We start from the raw sequence: 9,851 nt of genomic DNA, 5'->3' as shown, positions 1-9,851 counted from the left end.
ATGATTAGCGCAACTCAATAGAAAGAAAAAGAGAAAAAATGGTATGAAGATCAATTTTGAATAAATTAAATGTTGAATGTTAAAATTAAAATAAATCAATTTTAAAATATATATATATATATATATATATATAAAAACTTACATTAACCTTTGAAACATATGACTGGTCATGCTTACGTTAACCTTTGAAACATATGACTGGTCATGAACTCAATACTAATCTATAGAAGACAAACCATAAAAAATAAAAAATAAACTTATAAAGGGTTAAAAAATTAAGGGGGTTGGGAGGGCTCGAGCAAACCTTCTAAACTCAGTTTAATCTCTAAAACTAGCTACTCGTGAAATCCTTGACACAATTTTAATTTACAACCAATTTAATTTTGAATAATGATATCATGAAAAAAAAATCAATTTAAACAACTTGTCAAAAAAAAAATGATAGCAATAAAAAGAATAGGAATCCCAAATAAAGATGAAATTGTAAAAAAAAAAACAATATAAAAAATTATCTCAGACAAAATAAATAACAATAAAAAAATAGAGACTAAATTTGAAAGATTAAAAAATAAAATGGGATGAAATTAAAAAAAGATTAATTTTAAAAAATAAAAAAATAGGGGTCGATTTGAAAGATTAAAAAATATAAATGGAAAAAATTGTAAAGTATTTGTAATTTTATAACTTATTTAAAAAAAAATAATGAAAAGAATAGGATCAAATGTGAAGGAAAAAAATTAAAGGAAGTGATCTAAAATTTTAAAGGGATTGGCCCTAAATTTAAGGAGAAGAAGAAAGAAAAAAGAAAATGATGGTCACCAACACCAAACCAAAAGTGTTTTTAATCCATGGGCCACTCTATTGTGCTTAATTATTTTCTTATATTATTTTTAATTATTTAGAAAAAAATAAAATTTTATTCATGTCTATACTTATAATATTTGCCTCACATATATCCAAAAACAAATCTTAAAAAAATATAAAAATATATATTTTAAAAAACTATAATCATGATAAACTTTAATGGAGCTTTGAATATATTTGCATTCACATTTGTATATTATTTGTGCACACATTACATATGAATGATTTTATTCAAATAAAATTTATTGGAATTGATTATAACATTTTTATAAAAAATTTATTGATAAACATGTGCCATGAATACTGGCATAACAGAAAATAGCAGGGGGCCCTATACAATTGATAGGGTGTCTCTCTATTTGCTTCTCTTCTTTCTTGTATTTCTATAATGCAGATTATTTGTTTCTCCCAACAGAGCAATGAACAATTAGGTTTGTGTGATTGGAATGGAAAGTGTGCTCTGAACAAAGAAAAAGGTTGGCGGGCAAAGGCAGCAATAGCAAGGTTCTAAGCAAGAATAGAACGCATGATTCTGTCAATCAGGTTGAGGATATATCTTGATACAAGGAAAGCAAGCCTTGGTCTATGCTTGCTGCACGCTGCGACTGGACATTCTGGTCTGCGCATACAAGCCACCACAAATTCTAACATGAAGATTGATTCACAAAGCAAAGAGAAATCATGCCAGAAACTCTAACGTAGTTATTGGAAATAACAAATATAATTTAGGGTCATTTATTGGGGGAAAAAAGGTGTGAAATTTGGGATAACAGAAGAAAAAATTTAAATTCAAATTACTTGTCATCGGAGCTTCTGCTGTTTTGGTTCCAATCAGCAAACCTCCCTTTCTCAGCTTCAGCACATGTAGTCCAGTTGCACCGTGGAGTTTCCTCCTTGGAGAATAGACATCCCAGAACAATTGTTTGACCGTATTTTAGTTTTAAATGGCTCTACACAATTCCACTACATATGACTGCATAACAAGGCAAAAAGTGCTTGCAGTCCCCAGTTGCACCATGGAGTTTCCTCCTTGGAGAAATAGACATCCCAGAACAGTTGTTTGAATGTATTGAGTTTTAAATGGCTCTGCAAAATTCAAACACGTGACTGCATAAGGAGGCAAAAAGTGCTTCACATAGATCATCACTATGTAAATGGCCTCCAAATCTCTTGGTTTATAGACCTCATTTCTCTTCAGATGATGCAATCAAGACTGTACAAGTTCCTCGTCAACCTGATGTATCCTTATAAATCATCTTTTGGAAATTCGAGTTGTGGACTGCCTATTTTATGTTATGAGTTGGGACACTAAGATAAAATTTGGTATTCTTGAAATCATCCAGAAGTGGGTTGTATCCATCCTTGGTTCTCGTCTTGGAGGGCAAACCAAACTCTTCCATGAATGCTGATGTATCGAGCTACACAAGATATAATAAACTTCAGCTAGACATGAAAAGAAAAGGCATATGACATCTATCCTGTTCTCTAGTGCAGTTAGCATACCACATTGCTTTAAACAATTTTATCATCATTCAGGTCAGAAAAAAACTCATTGTCATCCATTTTTACCTCTTCCTCTACATCTTGTAAAGTAATGGGCTATTAACATATCCTTGAATCCAATTAGGCACATGGACATACCAACATAGAGGTAACTGTTGTATTTGTTTAATTTTAATCTTAAAACGTAATGCAGCAAGGCACTTCCTTAATATTGATAGTTAGCTTTGCAAGGTAGTAGGTATATAGTTTATAGTTGATCACTTTAATGACCCCTCCTTTAAACAAGAATATTATGTCTCTGCAAATAGACAGCACTACTCCTAAAAGAATAGACTTACCACCAGTGTTCGCCTCTTCTTCCCTTGCTTGGTTGAGTTATCCCCATGCGGTTTCATCCACCCAGAGCAGTAATGGTCCATTCGTTCCAAAAGCCAAAAGTCCGTGGGGAAAAAAATATCAGCATCACCCTACAGCACCTTGAATTTCTCAGAGTTCAGCTAAAGCACCATTGGAATTTGGAAAACAAGAATGACCTCGGAAAAAGCAAACATGACCATTGATTCAATGCCTTTCTGTTGAACAGTAACTGTGAATGTGCTCGGTGTTCATAAAAAATGCAAGAGCACAGTACATCAGATTAGTTAAGTATTACACCCCAAGAGTTATTGCCACCTAGACACCTACAAAACTCAGTGATTTGTAGCACTTTCAATTGCAATTTATCAAAGGTTTCTCCTCTATTCTCCTCTTTCTATTTGTTTTCTTAATGACATTGTTTTCTGGTGACATTTAAAGGTAAATCCTAGTCACTAAACCCAGTATACCCTCACTTGGGCTGAAGCCCATAGACTAACGAGGCCATAAGTAACGGTGAAAATAAATAAATAAATAAAGCAGTTGCAAATTTTATGCTGAGGCTCAGAAAGGAATAAATAAATAAAACAGTTTCAAATTTTATGCTGAGGCTCTCCCTTCAGAGGTTTCAACTGTATAGGATAAGCTTGACACCTTTGGTTGCATTGCGATGAAAGTCGGGACAAGTAGGGGGACAGGACTCTCAAAAATTGGTTTCAAAATTTAAAAGATGATGAGGAAAGAATTATGATGATTGAGGAAAGGGAATTAACCAAGGAAGAATGAATTTCACTTTTTCCCTGAGACAAATCAATCAAAGTAGTGGTATGCAACATGACTTGGATTTGACTTTGTAACTCATCAAATAGAAAGGACGTCCCTCCAAGCCATACATATGACTTCCATTGAATACAGCTTTCCACAGCAATCTATATGCATCTATGAGCTGAGAGGGGCTAGTGCTTTTAAAAGAAATTTCTAGCCAACCTTCCTACATTTTAAGGAATCTAGCAAGGCAAACATAGCATCCGAATGTAGTATGAAAATTAGCCCTTTTCTAGGAATCCATTGGGTTAATTGGATTTCCAAGTCCTGTAGTAAGGTGACCTTTGGTTTGTGGTGATCTATATTTAGAACTGTGTAGTCAACTGTATCTTAGAGCACAAGAGATCCACAAAGCCATAGCAAAATTATTTGTTAACTTAGCTTCATTGGCTGTGTCCCATGGACACGGACTAGCAAGTTTATGATTGACTATTCATTGGTTGTGAAGTGACTATAAAAATTCCAGCACTATACATGAGATCATGCAAGGCATTTCCTATAAACATGAAACAAGACAAAATGTGGGGGGAAGAGCACCTTTGCGTCCAGATAACTGTTGTAATCAAAGCTGCGGCCATCTTTCTGCAAATCAAGATATGAACAAGGTAAATCATCTCTATGACCATGCATAAATGGCCCCTCCAATTCCAAAACCAACATCAGACCCTTTCACATTCCATGCATTGACGTTATACCATAAAATTACAATATACAAAGAAGTTACTGTGTTATATGAGAAAGAACATACCTTGGTTGAAACTAAAGGAGCCCTTTCACCAGGTATACTCACATCAGGTAGGTAACTAAAGTCTGAAGCAATTAAGGACATCCTTGGTAATACCTCATGTAACACATCTAGCAGTTTCTGCATGTTCAAACAAATATAATTGTCGGAAGTAAATTTCATATAGCAGAAAGCTTCTTTTTCTTATCTAAATCATGAACATGGAAGGTAGAGTTGTTGATTCCTTACCAAGCAACCAGTTGGGAGCCAACATCTTCGAGGTTTTGGGAAGACCTTAGACCAAACACTTTTTGCTATTGACACGGACTGATTTTTGTCCAGTTCCACAATCTCAACACAACGCTTAATTAATGGGTCTTCTAGTGGCTTGTACAGCTCAAAGAGTGATTCCCTGCTTATGCAGAAAACACGAGCAAGCAAGGATCAGATGCAATTTTTCCCACAGCTGACAAATATAAAAGAAGTTCTTCTGTAGTTGTTATGAAGCTTCTAACATTCTAAGCCTACCACAATTATATTTCTTAGAATTGACCAACCTAGTGGATTTTAATGCAAGATTCTCATCAAGCCCCAGCAATTTGCCACAAGTAAGGTGCATGAACCAACTGCATAGCTAATTAACCCTTTCCTCTCCTTCTAAATTACGAGTCATTTATACCATCCCAAGTATATCAATAGAGGATCAAAGTTAACTACTGAAAAGATTTGCACGATACTAGAAACAGTGAATGCAATGTGAAGGGAGGAATTTTGGGATACCAATCACACACTGCTGCTTACTTGTCATGTTGCTTCTCAACCCATACTTCTTTCCATGGGAAAACCTGATTTTCTGAATAGACAAGATCATGTGGAAGATTATCGAGAACCTGCAAGAAATAATGTATAGTTTTTATTATTTTTTTTGGGACAAAAGATGACAATAAGAAACCCATGGATAAGGGTATTTATCAAAAGGTGCAGAGACTCATCAACCAACAACTTTTCATCTTCGTTGGCATAATTTGCAATCAGCATCAAGATTTTGGTAAGAAGCTGAAGAAAAGGAAAGAGAACAATCTTTTGCTACCTATATCATATTGGTTAAGAAGAAGTTGTAAGGAAGACCAAAGCTATAGTCTAAGAGCATAATAACAAACTAATCTTTGTATACATCTTACATACTTCATTGGATTTTTTTATTTTCTTAGTAATCAGAAAAATGCTATGAGCAACTACCTACTCTTGTATTTAAATGGTTTGATATGCGACCTCATGCTTAAAAGAACAGGCATGTCAATATGCTCCTCATGACATTGCTTAAATTCTTTATCACAGTCCCATGCATCAATTTGGTCAAAACATGCAATCTTAACCATCAAAATATGTAGGTAGCAACTAGAAAACACTAGCAGAATGTCATGCATCTCTAAATACTTGATTTTGGGGAATAACTTGCACCACTGGCTTAATAGCAACAACTTGTCACCCAAAGAACAACTTCAGATATAAATACCTCCAGCATGATCACCCAACATGGTTGTTGTTTGATATTCCCTGTTAGAAAGACAAACTAAAATCAGTGTCTCAGCCAGAGACAGCGATATGCAGGAAAAACAAATAGCAAAATGATTTATAGTTGAAAGGAGTCAGAGATCAGTGTTGACAGTAGGATGTTTGATTGACTCAGGAATGAACAGCCGAGCAGAAAAGAGGAGAATAATTTTATTTTTCAAGAATGGGAAAAGGACCATTTTTATATGGTCCTCAGAGTTACAATGTTTCATACATTTTCTTGATAAAATCATTCAATCTTGAGTGAATCATAGTGTTCACCTCAACCCCTCAGAAATTATGAACAGTGTGGTGCGTGTCCAAGTCTCACTAAAGATTACCAAGGCAAGACGGTTACTGGAGAAGGGCTGGACCCATCTAGTGGATTTAAAGTATAGATCTTCAGTCCATATTCCAATCCCACGGTGGGAATCATGAAGAAATGATAAATAAGTTAAAAAAATTCAAGGAATCATACCCCATCCACTCCTGTCAGCAGCATCACGACATTCTACTCTAAACTTTGACAAGTGACTACGAACTTCTCCTACAGTTTCTTTTTGTATTTCAGCCAGAGAGGGACTGATTTCCACTGAGCTGCACCAAATGAAATGCAACTTAGAACAAGATATCCACAATCCCATGAAAGCTAGTAAATAAGATAGACATCACAGGCATGCATAAACTTGAAGTTAAAATATGAGGATTTTACTCGTTCCATGATAGACAAAGGGATGGTAAACGCACATACGTGTAAGTCATGTTGTTGTATATTCTGGCAGGTGCATTCAACATTATGTAGTCTAGAATGCCCTTTGCACAAATTCCTGATCCACCACCAATTTCATATATCTGAGTGCACGTTATAAAACAGAAGGATCAAATTTCAGAAAATATGTTTGTCATGCAGAACTCAAGGCATCAATGGAAACCAGAAATTAGATAACAATTGGATCTCTGCTATCATTTCCAGATCAAATTCATAAATTCAAAATCTGACATGAGAGCAATAATTCATATGAATAGAAAAAAGTCCCAGCATAGGCAATGTCCAACATATCAGTTTTCTGTAACGAGAAGCTAAAGAATAAAGAACGTTCAAGTAAATCTATTGAACCTAACACTATGTTTGGACAGAGGGAAGGGAATGGTTAGGTGTGCTTTCAGCATAATTGTGTGTTGTATAATTGCAACCTGAGATCTTTCTCTCAAGACCATTAAGTTTATAGAAGAAAAATATGGGCCTAGATGTTCCATCTACATACAGAATGCAGTGATCAATTCATGATAGAAAAAGTTAGACCGAGCAACCCATGCCTTTAATCTTTCTCTTCAAATACTGGACAATGATATAAATCAGAATGCTTTTAAAAATCAAATTACAGAAGACAATTATTAAAACCCAGAATAAATAAATAAATGAACTGTCTGCAATCTGAGAGGGATATGGAGCTTACTTCTAGTGGAACAGAAAGTTGTGATGTACGCATTATGGCTTCAGCAATTCCATGGGCATACCAAGGCTAGAAGGAAGGAGAGGTTCAGAACATGATAAAACAAGAAAGTCATTAGACAAAAAAAATTTCTTTCCATTTTTTTCAAGTAAGATTCACTATAACAATTATGATGAATCTTCAAATTAAAAGGCTAGTGAAAACAGATAATCAAGATCTAGAATTAAAGGGTGGATGATGAAAGAAAAGAAAAGCAAGAAAATAGATACGAGGAGACATTATTTAATCCTTCGTAAACTCTAGCTAATTCCAAATGAGAAAGTAATAGCAGATTCTTGTCAGTTATGCGAATGAAATGAGGATGAAAAAGCCGCTTGAACCCTGATTTTCTTAATTGAAAAAATTCAGAATTTCTCATTTTGCAGTGAGGGGCGTGGAGGGAGATTACCTTAAAAAGCTCTACTGGAGTAAACCATGAGATGTCACTCCGCTTGTAAATTTTATCCAAGTGGTTCATATAAGCTTTTCTTCCTGTAACATGCAAAAAAGATGCTCAAAAACAAATTTTAGCAAAATTACTCCAAAAGAACTAGTGACAGTCTTGAATTTCTACTCACTGCCGTATTAAAGCCAAGTATAAATTTCAGTCTGTAAAAGTATGATAGTCCAGGGTACTCAAAACAAATTCAGACTATGAATAATCAATGCTAAAGTCTGAAAATCAAAAGCACTAACTTGCTCAAACAAAAAACTTGGCTTGTGTCGAAGTCACAAAAACACATGACGGGTGCATCATGAAGCATATACCCAGCATAACATTACAGCTCCGAAAGTAATAAGGCCAATAACTCAATAAGCTTTATGCATCATGCTTTTAAATTCTAATTTTTCATTGGGTGATACTTCTTTTCACCAATTCATTTATGAAAAATGATCTTTGGCTCTCCTAACAAATCCAATTTATAGAAATTTTACTCCTATCATCTTATGTATGAGCCAAGATTTCCTGCCAATAGATTCATTTTTTGCTAGCTTTATGCATCATGCTTTTAAATTCTAATTTTTCATTGGGTGATACTTCTTTTCACCAATTCATTTATGAAAAATGATCTTTGGCTCTCCTAACAAATCCAATTTATAGAAATTTTACTCCTATCATCTTATGTATGAGCCAAAATTTCCTGCCAATAGATTCATTTTTTGCTTTGCAGTGCAGCTAATTTTCACCCAGCAAACTACTTTTCCCAAGCATTTATCACGACACGACACGACCTCCTGCACATGCATAGTCTAAGAAACATAACCGAGATTTTAGTTTGTTCATTAATTTATCGTTTCAGCAGAATTTATGCATTGCCATACATAAGGAGCCAGACCCAGTTTTTTTAATTTAAAAAAAAAAGAACCTTCATTGCAAAATTGTTATCATCGGAAAAAAAAGATTTAAAATTTTTCATGAATCCCATATCAGAAATCACAAAAAATAAGATTTCAATCGCAAATCATCAACAATACCTTCAAGTTGATTGAACTTAATGCTTCTCTCAAGAACTCCAACGGACCTTGATCTTTGAGAGAAGTACCCATGTTTTGGATCATATAGTGCAGAATGTATAAAATCTCTCACCTATCCAAATAGAAACAAGAATACGATCACTAGCAAAACCTCATCAAAGAACAAAACAATAAAAATGACAAAATGAAAGGGAAAAAAGGACTTACAAGGACTGGTTTTTCACCAACAATGTTAGTGGAGAAGTGGGATTTGTGTGAATGAAAGAAAAAGGATAACTTTTTGGTTGCTGGGGAGCGAGTGAACATGGTAAAGTATCAGGTTGATGATAGCAGGTGGTAGGTTACTGTGTTGAAGTTTCTGTCTTGTCGCAGGCGAGACGAGGGTTTTGTAGAGACATGCCTTAAACCCCGTTAGGTTACTGTGTTGAAGTTTGTAGATGAGGGGTTTTGTAGAGACATGCCTTAAACCCCTATTGAATGGATTGTTTTTGCAATTCTGCAAATTGATGATTTACATGGGCAAGCACAGGGTATAAGGCTTGGGTCATACATTAATAGTCGGGTTAATCTGCAGATCCATGGGTTAACCTGGCTCTATTAATTCTTATTTAATTTTTGTCTAAAAAAAAATTAATATTATTTTGGATGAAAAAATATTTAAAAGAAAAATTAAACAACATTATTTTGAAAAAAAAAAAATTTAAAAATCATTAATAGTGTAACTCATATTACAGTTAGATCTCAAATAAGCATATTATCGGATTGACCCAATTTAAATAACTATGCTACAAGGTGAGTTTAGTAATTTTTTGAAAATAAAATTTCTACCAAATATATTTTAAGCTTAAGCTAAAAATTTGATAAGAAATATTTTTGAAGTATAACTAAAAACCAGAGTAATTTTCTTTTCAAAAAACCAAAAATAAGTAATTTTCCTTGAAATTATTTTGGTGTTGTTAGTTTATGTTTTATTATGAATTTAACAGTTAGGTTGCCTTTGTTTTTTACTAGTTTTTGTATCTGTGGTAAAAAAAAATATAATAAAATATTTAGTAACA

The 9,851-nt window shown here is 34.0% G+C and overlaps 1 protein-coding gene across 1 annotated transcript; it reads right to left on the bottom strand.

The window, feature by feature from the left end:
• Positions 1-1,504: 1,504 nt before the first annotated feature.
• Positions 1,505-9,308, bottom strand: LOC105140497 (NADH dehydrogenase ubiquinone complex I, assembly factor-like protein (DUF185)). The gene is made up of 14 exons (XM_011047355.1): positions 9,255-9,308; positions 9,001-9,193; positions 8,794-8,905; positions 7,727-7,809; positions 7,282-7,347; positions 6,576-6,676; positions 6,303-6,421; positions 5,787-5,827; positions 5,072-5,160; positions 4,520-4,682; positions 4,295-4,411; positions 4,084-4,128; positions 2,706-2,834; positions 1,505-2,282 (listed from the first exon to the last, which is right to left on the bottom strand). The coding sequence occupies exons 2-14, from the start codon at positions 9,097-9,099 to the stop codon at positions 2,148-2,150; spliced, it is 1,299 nt and encodes a 432-aa protein (XP_011045657.1). The 5' UTR covers positions 9,100-9,193; positions 9,255-9,308; the 3' UTR covers positions 1,505-2,147.
• Between the last annotated feature and the right edge of the window lie 543 nt (positions 9,309-9,851).

This window comes from Populus euphratica, unplaced genomic scaffold, assembly GCF_000495115.2.
Source record: "Populus euphratica unplaced genomic scaffold, PopEup_1.0 scaffold274.1, whole genome shotgun sequence".
Lineage (NCBI taxonomy): Eukaryota > Viridiplantae > Streptophyta > Magnoliopsida > Malpighiales > Salicaceae > Populus > Populus euphratica.
This window is presented reverse-complemented; position numbering and strand designations above follow the sequence as displayed.